We start from the raw sequence: 15,913 nt of genomic DNA, 5'->3' as shown, positions 1-15,913 counted from the left end.
GAGATCTCATTTTAACACAGGCATTTTTCCTTCAGAGATTGTCCCTGTTGAAGTACCGGTACCTATGTTAACAATATATTGAAAAGTTCAAAAGCCTGCTGCTTGATAGAACTGAGAATACTTTTATAGCCAACCAACATTTTTACTCTATTATACTTAACAGGTTTCATATTAGCTGGGGTCCTGCTGATCAAGATAAATAAATACACAAATAAAGAAATAAAGTCATTTGTATTACTCTACTGGTATGCAGCCCACTTCACCAGAGATTGTGATGTTCACAAGAACATATCAATAAAATTCCAATAATAAAAAATACAGTTAAAAAATAGGATCATACAGTCACCTAATAGCTAGCACATCAATTAAAAACCAGAAGAAATTCTATCTCTAGTCCAGGGGTGTCAAACTCAATTTCATTGAGGGCCACATCAGCATTGTGGTTGCCCTCAAGGGGCAGGGTGGGTATGGCCAGGGTGGGCGTGGCCTACTGGGTGGGCGTTGTGGAAAATAACTGGAAGTAGTGAGGAAGTTTAAAAATAAAAATATATATGCTTTTAGTATTAACATGTAATCCTATTTTATATTTTATAATAATCATTTTATAATCAATTGCTTAGTAGATGCTTTGAGAATATGGGGAAAAATACAGGCCTCAAGTGGAGGGAGGGGGAGAACAGGAGTTACTATGGGGCCCAAATGTGAGTCACTATCTAGGAATTGTTTTTAAGTACCTTCTGGTGCCTGGTACCCCTGGCAGGTGTAGAACATGGGAGACATCTCTCCTTTAGAAACAGGATAGTAGGGGAGGGATCTTATTAGTATAATGTAAGCAAACAGGGGCAGAGATAATGTATTTTGTTTAGGCGCTTCTGATAGATTGTAACCTCCAAAGCCTAAGCCAATGGCGCCATGGGGGAGGGAATGGGGCGTCACGATAGGATGTATAATAATATGTGATTTTGGAATTTGGGGTGTGGTTCAGTGTTTGGCTACATTGTTTGCCTTCCTGAATCCACCAGCTTTGCAAACCGTTACTTTTTAGACTTTGTTGTGAAGTCTAATAAACTTCTTTTCTATTTGTAACACAAACAGTGAATTTCAATTTGTGACTATTTTTGTGTCTAACAGCGTGGCTAGAGTGCATATGGCCTACTGGGTGGGCCTGGTCAGCTCTACATCGTTCGCATCAAGGGTGCCTATGGGGTCCTGGGCAGGAGTGGGACAGATCTGAGGGTCTCTGGCGGAAGGAGGGTCTCTGGGCCAGGGCCAAGGCAGTGGGGGGCCATTCTCCTCACTGTTTCCAAGATGGCTTCGCAGGCCACATGAAACCACTTCATGGGCCGGATCTGGCCCCCGGGCCTTGTGTTTGACATGTCTGCTCTAGTCTATCTTTTATAACCCCTTTTTAAACCACCATCTGAAATATCCTTAAGAAGGGCGGTGGTGGAGGGGGGGTCACTCTCACATGGATGATATGAAGGCAGAGGTGATGGGAACATTAGCTGAAAAGTTAGATATAAGCTCTGGGAAGAGGTGGTTTAATTTCCTATACCTCCAGATAGAGAGAGGACACATTCCTGTTTAAAACTTTTGCTGTAGGTCTGCTTCCCTAATTTGTGTCAGCTACCCATTTTGGACTCAGTCATCATTTTCCATTTGGGGTGTGTGTGTGATAGAACATAGGTACATATTCAGCGCATTGCTGGATCGCATCCCTGGTCATCTAATTCAGCAGTCTCTTCTCATAGTGAGCAACCAACTGTATGAGGAAATCCATAGCTATCCCAGCAGATGGTCTTCAGAAGTAGTTCCATTGCCATCAAATTATGAGCTTCAGTGAAACCACTGAAGTTATAATCAATACAGAGAATTCCAAACTAGGGCCAGCTGGTTTACCTTAGGAATCACCTGCTGCCAGCGTCAACTTCCCTCCGTCCAGTGCGCTCCCACAGAGAGGGCCACCTAAGGGTTCCGCCGTTCGGAGAATGCCGTCTGGTGGCTCCCAGAGGGAGGGCGTTCTCTGTGGGCGCGCCTGACCTATGGAACCGTTTACCGGTTGAGCTCCGGATGGCTCCCGACCGTCGCTCCTTCCGACGCGACCTAAAAACCTATCTGTTTGAGCAATCCGGTCTGGTCTGACGGGTTCTGTTGTAATTATTGTTTTAAGGTTTCTTATCTTCTACATTAATGTTTTCAATATCTGTATTTGTGCATTTGATATTTATATCACTGTTCACCGCCCTGAGTCCTTAGGGAGAAGGGCGGTATACAAATCAAATCAAATCAAATCAAATCAAATAAATAAATAAATAAATAAATAAATAAATAAATAAATAAATAAATAAATAAATAAATAAATAATATTAGATGAAATAGCAGCCCATCTTAAAATAAGGGCATTTAAAAAGAATAGGAATCGGTTAACTGGAAGTAATTACCGGAATTTGTTGCTCAGTTGTTTCGTAGACAAGAGGGCATTCTGCAGAGTCTATAACAAAAAAAGAAAGACCGTTCTATGGCACGAAGAGTCTGACTGATTATGGAAAATCTGTATATAGCATGAATTAAAAAATATTACTTTGCCATTGCTCGGTGCATCGCCATTTCCAAAAGTACTGGTGACCACCAGAAGAAGAGTTTCCTTCTCAAGGTCTCTTAGGTTGTAATCGCCCATACAGGTGACCTAAAAGGAGAAAGAAACGTTATCAGGAACGGTAGAAGGTAGAGGGAAGTGGATAAAATGTTTTGAGGCCAAAAAAAACAATGTTCACTGTCCATCTTAAGGTGGGAAGCATATAGTCAGACCATAAGGTCCTCTAGACCAGAGGTCCCCAACCTTTTGGGCACCAGGGACCGGTTCTGTGAGAGAGAGGTTTATTCTGCAGACCGGAGAGTGCGTGGTTTTGTGTGGATGGGGCTTTGCTTGTTTAATAATAATAATAATAATAATAATAATAATAATAATAATAATAATAATAATAATAATAGTAATAATAATAATAATAATAATAAGTTGGAAGGGACCTTGGAGGTCATCTAGTCCAACCCCCTGCTAAGGCAGGAAACCCTATACCATTTCAGACAACCCTTTACCATTTCAGACGGACCGGTTGTGCTGGCATGCCACGGCCCGTTACTGGTCCACCGACCAGGGGTCGGGGCCCCTGCTCTAGACCAGGGATCCTCAAACCCTGAGCCATGGATCGGTACTGGTCCGTGGCTTGTTAGGACCTTGGGCTCACAACTGGAGGGGAGCAGCGGGTGAGCGAGCAAACTTCACCTGCGTTTGCAGCCACTCCCCAGCGCTAGCATCACCGCCTCAGCTCCACCTTAGATCATCAGGCATGAGGTTCTCATAGGAGCATGAAACCTACTGTAAACTGAGCATGTGAGGGATCTAGTTTGCATGTTCCTCCTCCTTCCCCAATGCATGGAAAAATGGTCTTGAACGAAACTGGTCCCTGTTGCCAAAAAGCTTGGCGACCGCTGCTCTAGGCAATGGTCAAGACTTATTGGCAATGGCATTTCTGTTCTCAGCATTTTACTTGTTTATCAAAATATAAAATACAGAAAGTAAACAAAGAAAAATGAAAATGGGAAAATAAGGGTGGAAAGGGGAAGAGAAGAAAGAGTAGGGGAGAGGGGAAAAGAAAAAGAAAAGCATTGACTTCCAACTCTTTTTAGTGCAATAGAATAAGGTAATAGTAAAAACATTTACGTTATATAATAGTATTTACTAGCCATTTCTATAACAACAAACCTATTTAATCAGCAAAATCCAAAATCAAAGTTTCTTTTTTTTTCCCCACCTCAAGCACAAAAGTCCAAAAGTGGTTTCCAAGTAGAAACCAAATTAATTGCGTTCTTTTCTTTCATCAAAGCAGTCAATTTAGCCATCTCTGCAAACTCTAGGAACTTTTGTACTTGTGGGAATCAAATAATAATAATAAAGTTGGAAGGTGCCTTGGAGGTCATCTACTCCAACCCCCTGCTCAGGCAGGAAACCCTATACCTAAAGTATACTTCTATTTTTTTTATTAATAATGGTATTTTATAGTCTCAATCAGAAGTTGAGCTATTCAAGAGTGAATGTCCATGTGTCCTTCGGAGCACTTAAAAACAAACAAACTATAAAGTGCTACAAAGCTCTAAAATGAAACAGTTTTCAATTTAGGTTCAAGGAGACACAGGTTACTTAAGAACATAGCCAAACTTCGGTAGTGACATGATACATTGTGGAAGACAATCTTCCTTAAAAGCTTCCTTAAAGCTCAGGATTCAAAAAGATCTTGACAAACTGGAACAATGGGCCCTATCCGACAAAATGAGTTTTAATGTGGAGAAAAGCGAAGTTTTACATTTAGGCAGGGAAAATCAAAGATACAAGTACAGATTAGGTGAGACCTGGCTCAAAACAGTAACTGTGAGAGGGACCTTGGAGTCCTAGGGGACGATCAATTGACTATGAACCAGCAATGTCCAGCAGCCGCCACCGCCAAAAAAGCTAATAACAATCCTGGGTTGTAGAAACAGAGGCATAGAATCAAGATCACGCAAAGAATTAGTACCACTTTATAAAACCACACCTGGAATACTGCAACCAATTTTGGTCACCATACTACAAAAAAAGATGTTGAGACCCTGAAAAAAGTTCAGAGAAGAGCAACTAAGATGATCCGAGGCCTGGAGACGAAAACATATGAAGAACGGCTGCAGGACTTGGGTTTGGCTAGTCTAAAGAAAAGAAGAAACAGGGCTGACATGATAGCAGCATTCCAGTATTTGAGAGGCTGCCACAAAAAAGAGGTGTGTGTGTGTGTGTGTGTCAAACTATTCTCCAAAGCACCAGAGGGCAGGACAAGAAACAATGGCTGGAAGCTGATCAAAGAGAAAAGCAACCTGGAATTAAGGAGAAACTTCCTGACAGTGAGGACAATTAACCAGTGGAACAGCTTGCCTCCAGAAATGGTGGGTGCTCCATCACCGGAAGTACAGGCAGGATTTTGAAGAGGCAGAGGAACTAGAGATCAAATTGCCAAAATACGCTGGATCATGGAGAAAGCTAGAGAGTTCCAGAAAAACATCTACTTCTGCTTCATTGACTATGCTAAAGCCTTTGATTGTGTGGATCATAACAAACTGTGGCAAGTTCTTAAAGAGATGGGCATACCAGACCATCTTATTTGTCTCTTGAGAAACCTATATGTGGGCCAAGAAGCAACAGTGAGAACTGGACACGGAACCACTGATTGGTTCAAAATTGGGAAAGGAGTCTGGCAAGGCTGTATACTGTCGCCCTGCCTATTTAACTTATATGCAGAGCACATCATGAGAAAGGCAGGGCTAGATGAATCAAAAGTTGGAATTAAGATTGCCGGAAGAAATATCAACAACCTAAGATATGCAGATGATACCACTCTAATGGCAGAAAGTGAAGAAGAACTAAAGAGCCTCTTGTTGCGGGTGAAGAAGGAGAGTGCAAAAGTTGGCTTGAAACTAAACATTAAGAAAACTAAGATCATGGCATCTGGCCCTCTCAATTCCTGGCAAATAGATGGGGAAGAAATGGAGGTAGTGACAGATTTTATTTTCCTGGGCTCCAAGATCACTACAGATGGGGACTGTAGCCAAGAAATTAAAAGACGCTTGCTCCTTGGGAGGAAAGCCATGACAAATCTAGACAGCACACTAAAAAGCAGAGACATCACCCTGTCAACAAAAGTGCGTATAGTCAAGGCTATGGTCTTCCCAGTTGCAATGTATGGCAGTGAAAGTTGGACCATAAGAAAGGCCGAGCGCCAAAGAATTGAGGCCTTTGAACTATGGTGCTGGAGAAGACTCCTGCGAGTCCCTTGGACTGCAAGGCGATCAAACCGGTCAGTCCTAGAGGAGATCAACCCTGACTGCTCTTTAGAACGCCAGATCCTGAAGCTAAAACTCAAATACTTTGGCCACCTAATGAGAAGGAAGAACTCACTGGAGAAGAGCCTAATGCTGGGAAAGATTGAGGGCAAGAGAAGAAAGGGACGACAGAGAACGAGGTGGCTGGATGGAGTCACTGAAGCAGTAGGCGTGAGCTTAAATGGACTCCAGAAGATGGTAGAGGACAGGAAGTCCTAGAGGAACATTGTCCATAGGGTCGCGATGGGTCGGACACAACTTCGCAGCTAACAACAACAACCATCACTGGAGGTTTTTAAGAACAGACTGGACAGTCACTTTTCTGAAATGGTATAGGTTCTCCTGCTTGAGGGGGGGGGCTGGACTAGAAGACCTCCAAGGTCCCTTTCTATTCTATTCTATTCTATTCTATTCTATTCTATTCTATTCTATTCTATTCTATTCTATTCTATTCTATTCTATTCTATTCTATTCTATTCATAAAAGCTAGCTACCTTATCTATTTTATCAACCCTGTCTCTGCTTTACACAACTGGGAGGCAGGGACACTGCACTATTTCCTAACTGTCTGCAATAATATTGCTCTTCTTCACAAGCAAAACAATATTTATTGTTCACGGTCAATCACAGGCATCTTACCTTGGTACTGAAGGCACAGTTGAACATGTCACCCAGCTTTTGAGCCAGCGTCTCTGATTTCCCCGTTTCTGTGGCATAGAGCACCGTTGCTTTGATCCTGACTGCCATGGCTCTTCGCATCAACAAGGATGCAAAAAACACGGCCCTGCGAAGAGGAACGTTTGCTGTGATGCAGATCCGTGAGTGGATTGTCAGACAGATATTACAGACTTCTCCTGGAAACTTACTTGGCCCATATGCAGAATCTGATCTCTCTTTTCTTTGGCTTGTGTTTCTCATCTTTCCAGATATGTGTTTTCCATGCATCCACCTTGAAGAATAGGGAGAAGTTGGACATTTCAAAGTCAGATTACCAGGATTTAAGCCAATTACCCAGTGTTGCTTATAAAGCTAGCGCTGAATCCACAGACCTATCACTTCTCCTGCAAATGTTTCCTTCACTGGCTATTTCCTCATTCTGCTTCTATCCCTTTTCCCCCTTGTTGCGGAGAACAATGGGATTTTTGCACTTGCTAAATTGAACTTGGGGCACTGGTGAATTGTATCTCTTCCTAAGGATCCTTGTCCACTTCTGGGCCATTCTGAAATCTTTTAGGAACCCAGGAAGCGTCACAGAGATATTTGGACACTGCTGTCTGTTAAGGATGACTTCAAGGAGGTTACCCTTTGAGAAATCATTGCCAAGCCTAACTGTAGTATATTTATACTTAGTGTTGATAAGAAACACTTGCTTCTTTAATAATGTTCTAAGCCAGTGATGGCAAACCTTTTAGAGACCGAGTGCCCAAACCGCAACCAAAAACCCACTCATTTATCGCAAAGTGCCAGGGCTGCATCAGCGTTGTGGTGCCCTCAGTGGGGGGGGGGGGGCAGGGAGGCGCCTCTGAGTGCCACCTCTGGCACGCAAAAACTGGGGGCACAAAAATGGGCCACCGTGCTGCAAGGCGCAAAAACGGCCACCTCCAAGCCACGGGGTGCAGATACAAGGCGCTGCACCACGCAAGAATGGGGCAGGGCTAGTGAGTATCACGCAGGCACTAGCCCCAGCCCATTTGCAGTGCGTGCATGCTCACGGCCCCATGCACGGACGCACACATGTAAAATGCTTTCCCCTCCCTTTCCTTCCAGTCCACCAATCGACAATGGTTGGTGGCCTCTGCTCTGCCACCTCTACTCCAGCTTGCTAGTTGGCTGCTTTGCCTCCTTTGTGCTGGGCAGGGCTCCTGCTCCGGGTGGCAGTGGCGGCCTGATGGACCTGCTGCTGGCGGCGGTGGTGCGCGTGCCAACACAGAGGGCTCTGAGTGCCATCTCTGGCACGCGTGCCATAGGTTCGCCACCACTGTTCTAAGCTATTTCTTGCTCCCCAAAAGTACCTTTTCTGAAGCTATGTTTAGGACTAGACAAAATGTGTGATAAGGATAAAAGAAGGAAGGCAGGACTAAGTTTGAATTAGCTGATGGCAGAGGTGAACCAGAGGTCTGAACTCAATTTGCATGGGAATAATACTTAGGAACCGGGGAAATTACTCCATCCATCCATCCACCAGAGGCATGAAAGTAAGCTGGCTGACTTAGCCAGGTCCCTCTCTTTCAGCCCAACCTACCTCACAGGATTGTTGTGGCGAAGATAGAAGGAGGAAGGAACGTTAGCTAAGTTCGTCATTTTAAGTTACTTATAAAGTAATAAAGGTGGGATTTTTTAAAAAAAAACAACTCTGATGCATAAATTAAAAAAATAAAATAATTAAAAAAGCCAGAATAATGTTTTCATGGGAAACATTGCTGGTTTTGAATTGCAAGACGCTAATGTGAACCACACAATCAGCTAAACTGTGCTTAGCATACCTGATAATAATAGAATGGTGAAATAATGTAATTCAACATCTCCTGGTGGAAGAGAGGGGTAATGCTACCGGAGATAGGAGGAACCAGCCAAACCCAATCTGCCGGACACCCACCACGAATCCGATATTCATTCTGCATATACTTCATGAATGATTCAGCAGCAGAATGGTGGTCCATGATGGTGATGCTTTGTTTCTAGAAGAGTCACCGAAATGCAAAACTTACTTAATTCCAGTGTGCATGTTGGTTAAAACTTTCAGGCACAAGTCCATGGCCTTACAGGTAGTCCTCGACTTACAGTCATGTGTTTAGTGATCGTTTGAAGTTACAACAGCGCTGAAAAAGGTGACTTATGGCCATTTTTCCCACTTAACAAACATTGCAGCATCTCCACGGTTACATAAAATTCAGACACTTGGCAACTGGCATGTACTTATGACAGTTGCAGTGTTCCAGAGTCATGTGTCCCAGGGTCATGTGATCCCCTTTTGCAACCTTCTAACAAGCAGGGTCAATGAGGAAGCCAGATTCACTTAACAATCATGTTAGTAATCAAAATTCGGACACTTGGCAACCGCCGTGTACTTATGATGGTTGCAATATTGTGGGGGTCACGTGATCGTGTTTTGCGACTTTCTGACAAGCAAAGTCAATGGGGAAACCAGATTCACTTAACAACCATGTTAGTAATTTAACTGCAGCAATTCAGTTAACAACACTGGCAAGAAAGGTCATAAAATGGGGCAAAAATCATTTTAACAACTGTCCTGCTTAGCAACAGAAATTTTGGGCTCAACTGTACTCGAAGGTCAAGGATTACCTGTATTTACTCAAATGAGCAAGAAGGGCTTCCAACAGAGATAATATGGCTGACTATAATTAGGAATAAGTGAAATAATACATTCATGGCAGGGGTTGTCAGAAAAGTCAAAGTGGCAATGTGCACTAAAAGGGGATGGGGCTTTGATCCCACAGCTGTGAGGCCTCTTGAATTTTTAATCCTTTCATGGACCACTTAAAATACTATTAAAGGTAAAGGTTCCCCCGCACATGCGTGCTAGTCGTTTCCGACTCTAGGGGCCAGTGCTCATCTCCGTTTCAAAGCCGAAGAGCCAGCGTTTGTCCGAGGACGTCTCCATGGTCATGTGGCCGGCATGACTGGACGCCAAAGGCGCACGGAACACTGTTACCTTCCCACCGCAGTGGTCCCTATTTTTCTACTTGCATTTTTACGTGCTTTCGAACTGCTAGGTTGGCAGAAGCTGGGACGAGTAACAGGCGCTCACTCTGCTACGCGGCACTCGGGATTCGACCCGCCAAACTGCCGACCTTCAGATCGACAAGCTCAGCGTCCTAACCCACTGAGCCACCGTGTCCCTTAAAATACTATTGGCTTTACATTAATCCCTGAAGACCTGGATGTTCCCTCAAGCATGGCTGGGTGAGCCCATCAATGTGGAATTTTTTTGGCACCACTGTTTTACATATATGGATTGGGTTAGACTGTGCACTTGTGTTCTTACTGTTTTATTCTGTTCTCTTGGGTTTTGATCTTATGTTTGCTGCCCCAGATCACATCTCCATAATTTGATATGATTGATTGAGTGATTGATAAATAAATAAGCCTAGTGTGACAGCCGAATGGCATGGCTGCCACTGATGACTAGTTTTGAAGGACCTCAACAAACCTTCCCTGCCTTTTCTAATGGCAGGATACCCTGAGAACATACTTTCTTGGTGATTTCTCTACTTTCCAGAGCTTCCCTCATTGATTATGAGCAAGTGATTTACCCTAAGAAGCAACTAATCCAATCAATGTTTGGGTTAGTTGCTTGCAAAGATCTCCAACAAAGCCTTTTCTTCTTTGAAGGGGAAAAACAAAACAAAACACCAGTTCTCAACTTCAGACCATCTGACCGCAAAGGAAGTGGCTAAAAATAGAGAAGAGTGACTTTTTGCCTCCTCTTTTCCCACTCACCTGAAAACTATGGAGCACGGCAACATTAACCTCTATAACGGCTTTGTCCTTCCACAGTGAAGAGAGCTTGTTTGTTTCCAAGCCCATCCTTCTCCCCACTTCCTGGATCGAGCAGACAAAAATGGGGGAACAAACAATGTGTCTTATTCTAGCTTCACTGAAATGGCATAATACAGCCGTTCATTCTCTGCACCCATCCCCTCCAGATGCCTCTGGCCACCTGAAACACAGCTTAACCACCCGACCAACCTTCGGAAGGGTTACCTGAAGAATATTGTAGCGCCGGGCATCACAGAAGTCCCGTACCCCAATCTCAGTCCCCATGTACCAGCCATTAAAAGGACAAGCTGTAAATTCCAACCCACCAACTTCAAGGAGCATATTAGACACAGCTGGAACTGCATACCACTTCAAGTCCAGGTCTTTAAACCATTCATATCTGCAGAAAGAATCACAGGGAGTTGTATTAACAAGCCATCGCTGTTTTTGTGTGTGTTTTTTGACTGGATAACCTATTGGTTCTTTCGTTGTAAATTCACACTGCATCTCAGTTCCTCAACAGCCACTTCTCATTAAGTTACTTTGTTGGAAGGGGAAAAACACAAATAACTGGAAATGTGGACTACAATGGCAGTCTTGCTATCTATGTTTGGACTCTGTTTCATAACAGTGGCCTTAGCATCTGGTGAAAGTTTTCCCTGACAATATCACTAAGGGAGAGAGAAAGAACTCATTTTGATTAAACACAAGATGAGAAAAACCGCAAGAGCTTCAGGACTAAACATTCTTGCTGTTTCATTTCTTCCAGCTCAGTTTTGCTCGCCTGTTATCTCCAAGGGCACGTTCGACATCACTTAACCAAATAAAAGCCAAGCCAACCGGTCCCAAGGCCTCAGCAAACAATCTTGCTTTTGATTAGTCACCCACCTGACCCGTCACAAACAGGTCTGGGCTTCTGTCATCTGAAGCCAACCAAGATGCTTACGTGGGATGCTCCATCGACACCTCCAGGATGAGCTCTGGCGGCAATTCAAATAATTCTGGGTCTTGACCATTGGCTTGCAGGACCAGTGGAAGCACATCAAAGCAGCCATATTTGGCTTTCCAGCCAAGCTGGATGCAGAGCTGAGAGAAGGGAAAAAAAAGTGGCAATTCTTTTTTTTTCTTTTCTTCTGAGATGAGACAGAGTATTCAACTCATGGAATGTCCCAAGAGCATGAATTATGGGCTCTGGAACTGGATACAGTTTTGCTAAAGGCAGAATGCTCTGATCATCTCAGGCTTGGACTATTGCAATGCCACTTTGGAGGTGGTTAGTAGATTAGAAGATCCTACCTCCATCCCAGTCATTTATTGGTCCCTTTTATTTAATCTCTTGTTAATATTTAATGCTTTAATGCTCACGCTGAGTGTTTTTCATGTTTTATATTGTGCTTTTAAGATGTTGTAAGCCACCAAGGAGATGGACGGCATAGAGCCAGTTTGGCCTAATGCAGGGGTAGGCAACCTTGGCTCTTTTATGACTCATGGACTTCAACTCCCAGAATTCCTGAGCCAGCCATGCTGAGGGGAAAGGAAGAGGTTTCTAAGCTGAGCCATGCTGGCTCAGGAATTCTGGGAGTTGAAGTCCATGAGCCATAAAAGAGCCAAGGTTGCCTACCCCTGTGTTTAAGGCATTGGGGTAGACAGCACGAGGCCATTGACTTCAACTCCTATCTTAGCAGAAAAGCCAGCTGGGTTATTTTGGGCCAGTCATTCTCTCCTCAGGATTGTTGTTGTGGGGAAAATAGGAGGAGGTTATGTTGGATAAGTTCAACACCTTGAGTTATTTATCAAAATAATACAGGCGGGATACAAATAAATAAAATAAATATTAATAAATATAAATTCAATAAATAATAATAAAAATAAAAATGCACTACTCTCAATATTTATTTTGTATATACCTGTGTAAACTCCACGTTGGCTGGATCTCCCACAATGGATCCATCTGGCATCTGGTAGCCAGCATACCTGATGAGTTGATTATTCCATATTCGGAAGTCGTGCTTTCCATCGGTCCTGTGGGGGAAGACAGTGATGGTGGACCTGTTTCAAGAGAATGGGGGTGAATGACAGCTTACTCAGTGAGTCTATAGATCCAGATTATATATATATCTATATATCTATATCTATATCTACATATATCTATATCTATATCTATATCTCTATATCTCTATATCTCTATCTATATCTATATATATATCTACATCTACATCTACATCTACATCTACATCTATATCTATATCTATATCTATATCTATATCTATATCTATATCTATATCTATATCTATATCTATATCTACATCTATATATCTATCTATATCTATATCTATATCTATATCTATATCTACATCTACATCTATATCTATATCTATATCTATATCTATATCTATATCTATATCTATATCTATATCTACATCTATATATCTATCTATATCTATATCTATATCTATATCTATATCTATATCTATATCTATATCTATATCTATATATCTACATCTATATCTATATCTATATCTATATCTATATCTATATCTATATCTATATATCTATATATATTTTCTGGCCTAAATACAGGCCAAACCTTATTGCCTGTATCAGCCTAACCTAAGGCCATCGACAAGCTGTAGTCGCAACTGTGAAATATATATATATATATATATATATATATATATATATATATATATATATATATATATGTATGTATGTATGTATGTATGTATGTATGTATGTATGTATATATATATATATATATATATATATATATATATATATATATATATATATATATATATATATATATACCCTCCCACACACACATAAAACAGCTCATACCTTATGTTCCCTCCATTTGTAGCATACTCCAAATGGCGACAAAGATGTTCAAACATTTCTTTAGCATTAGTGCAACTACGAGCATCAAACACCTAAAAGGCATTAAATAGCAAATGAGAAAACTTAATATTATTATATGCTTCCAAGGTTGCTTTACAACCCAATCCAAAAAAATGTAACTTTTGCAATCTTAAATAGCTCTTAGAGAATTTATACTTGAATCTTAGCAACTAGTTAGCTTAGCATGTTTTGCAGATAATATCCTCACAAAAAGGGCACTTATAGATTATTTAGCTCCAGCTTTGTTAGAGAGAAGACCCATCATGCTAAAATGGATTTCCTGGAGACCTTCAGTGTTCCACAGCCCATAAGTTATATCAGAGTTCTCACTAGGTCTAGGACAATATTTCTCAACCTCAGCAACCGTGTGGACTTCTACTCCCAGGAATTCCCCAGGCACAGCTTAGAGGTGCTGATGTTGTGAAGCATTGTCCTAGATAGAAGATCAAAGGAAGAGTATCAGTCTCACATATCAATTCTTATTCATCTTTTTCATTTTTCTCTGAAACGTGCTCTTTTTCAGGTTACAAATCCTGAACTTCGAGAAGGCAGATAATTGGGGATCCAGTTAAGCAGATTCAAGAATTTAAATCTCTGCTTAGATTGTAAAGTCCAATAAAATGTGTGCCAACCCTTTCCTACTTCTAACCTTGCTAAGTGAAATCATTGACATCATCACAGCATCTGAAGCATAGTCCTAAAATGCTGGACCAGAATTCTACTCTTTGTCTTATCATTTATGTGGAGGTATCACTATGGAATATGATGAGCTGAACTCTGGCTATTTCAAGTAGAATCTGGTAAGCCTTCAAGAGCAAAAGCAAATGGATCACCTGTAGATTGGACCATTGGATTCTCCCGATGCACCGAGGAGCATTTCTCCAAGCTTGCTTTGTGGCAAAGATAAGCTCTTCTTTGGTGAGTTGATAAGTCCCTGTTCTTTCTATCTCTTGAGCCACTGCTTCCAGCCGACTTGTGTGCTCTTCCGTTTCTGCCCTGCAAAGAAAATAAAGGAAACGGTGACAGAGGTGAACAGTACAGTAAGCAATATTGGGAGTTAATTCAGAAAGATTTCCAAAATGATTCAGGGATTTCCCAATCAAAGAGATGTACAGAAGAAACAAGTGAATATTCAAAACCATCATTCTTTCCTATAAAAAGGTAAAGGTAAATGTTCCCCCGCACATGTGTGCTAGTCGTTTCCAACTCTAGGGACCGGTGCTCATCTCCGTTTCAAAGCCGAAGAGCCAGCGCTTGTCCGAGGACGTCTCCGTGGTCATGTGGCCGGCATGACTAGACGCCAAAGGCGCACGGAACGCTGTTACCTTCCCACCGGAGTGGTCCCTATTTTTCTACCTGCATTTTTACGTGCTTTCGAACTGCTAGGTTGGCAGAAGCTGGGATGAGTAACAGGACTCGCTCTGCTACGCAGCACTCGGGATTCGACCCGCCAAACTGCCGACCTTCTGGTCAACAAGCTCAGCATCCTAACCCACTGAGCCACCGCGTCCCTTTTATTCTTTCCTATAACTAAATGGATGGTGCTCCTGGTAAAAAGAGAAAAGAGCCTGTAAAACTTCTTGTTCCCTTGACAAATTGCTGCAGGAGTCATAATAATGAGACTTTTTTTTTTCTTGCAGCACCAATAACATCGTTGTTTGCTTGTAAGATTAGAAGTAGTCGGCAAATGTCTGTAAACTCTGGCTCCAAAGATTAAAATACATCTTTTTAGATAATAGAGATCCTTCACCTAATGACTTGGTTTAACCATTTAATACTCAATGGTTTCTTTAATCAGCTACACAGATAGTCCTCGATTTACAACAATCGAACCCAAAATCTCTGTAGCTAAGTGAGACATTTGTTAAGTGAATATTGCCCCATTTTACAACCTTTCTTGTCACAGTTGTTAAGTGAATTACCACAGTTGTTAAATTAGTGACATGGTTGTTAAGTGAATCTGGCTTCCCCATTGATTTTGCTTATCAGAAGGTCGCAAAAAGGGATCAAATTTATTTATTTATTTATTTATTTATTTGGTTTATATACCGCCCTATTCCCAAAGGACTCAGGGCGGTTTACAAGGCAAAATTTAAAAACAATCCAATATAAAATTAAAATAAATTAAATTAAATTAAATTAAGTCTAGCCACAAAAATTAAATCACAATTTATATGACCCCGAGACATTGCAACTGTCATAAATATGAATCAGTTGCCAAGTACCTGAATTTTGATCACCTGATCATGGGAATGCTGCAACAGTTGCAAGTGTGAAAATGGTCATAAGTTACTTTTTTTCAGTGCCGTTGTAACTTTGCTCACTAAATGAACTGTTGTAACTTGAGGACTACCTGTAATCAGTAGCTTCTCAAACCGAAAAGCCATAAACCATGGTTTATTAACAACAATAAACAGCAATGAAGCTGCTTCAAATTCGGTGCTTAAGCCAGAATCAATTAAACCAGAGTGGGGAGGAGGGAGAAAATCTGTGTAATTGCTAGGAGTTAAAAACAACTTGATGGCACATGATAAATCAATGCTTAGTGCAAGGAGAGAGCCGTCAATGACAAGTAATTCTGCCTGTTTTATATCGTTGTTTCACCACCGCC

General features: G+C 41.7%; 1 protein-coding gene across 1 annotated transcript in view; it reads right to left on the bottom strand.

Annotated features, from left to right (window-relative positions):
* The window catches only part of NOS2 (nitric oxide synthase 2), a gene marked incomplete at its 5' end in the record, with an annotated part of 46,532 nt that overhangs the window by 18,596 nt on the left and 12,023 nt on the right, over positions 1-15,913 (bottom strand). Inside the window, 11 exons of the mRNA XM_083379681.1 lie at positions 2,442-2,491; positions 2,582-2,686; positions 6,544-6,688; positions 6,771-6,853; positions 8,388-8,582; positions 10,366-10,467; positions 10,630-10,804; positions 11,351-11,490; positions 12,312-12,453; positions 13,243-13,334; positions 14,136-14,298. Of these exons, the coding sequence (XP_083235807.1) occupies positions 2,442-2,491; positions 2,582-2,686; positions 6,544-6,688; positions 6,771-6,853; positions 8,388-8,582; positions 10,366-10,467; positions 10,630-10,804; positions 11,351-11,490; positions 12,312-12,453; positions 13,243-13,334; positions 14,136-14,298 (1,392 nt within the window). The remainder of the gene's footprint in view (positions 1-2,441; positions 2,492-2,581; positions 2,687-6,543; positions 6,689-6,770; positions 6,854-8,387; positions 8,583-10,365; positions 10,468-10,629; positions 10,805-11,350; positions 11,491-12,311; positions 12,454-13,242; positions 13,335-14,135; positions 14,299-15,913) is intronic.

Source organism: Vipera ursinii, assembly GCF_947247035.1.
Source record: "Vipera ursinii genome assembly, chromosome: 1".
NCBI classification, from domain to species: domain Eukaryota; kingdom Metazoa; phylum Chordata; class Lepidosauria; order Squamata; family Viperidae; genus Vipera; species Vipera ursinii.
This window is presented reverse-complemented; position numbering and strand designations above follow the sequence as displayed.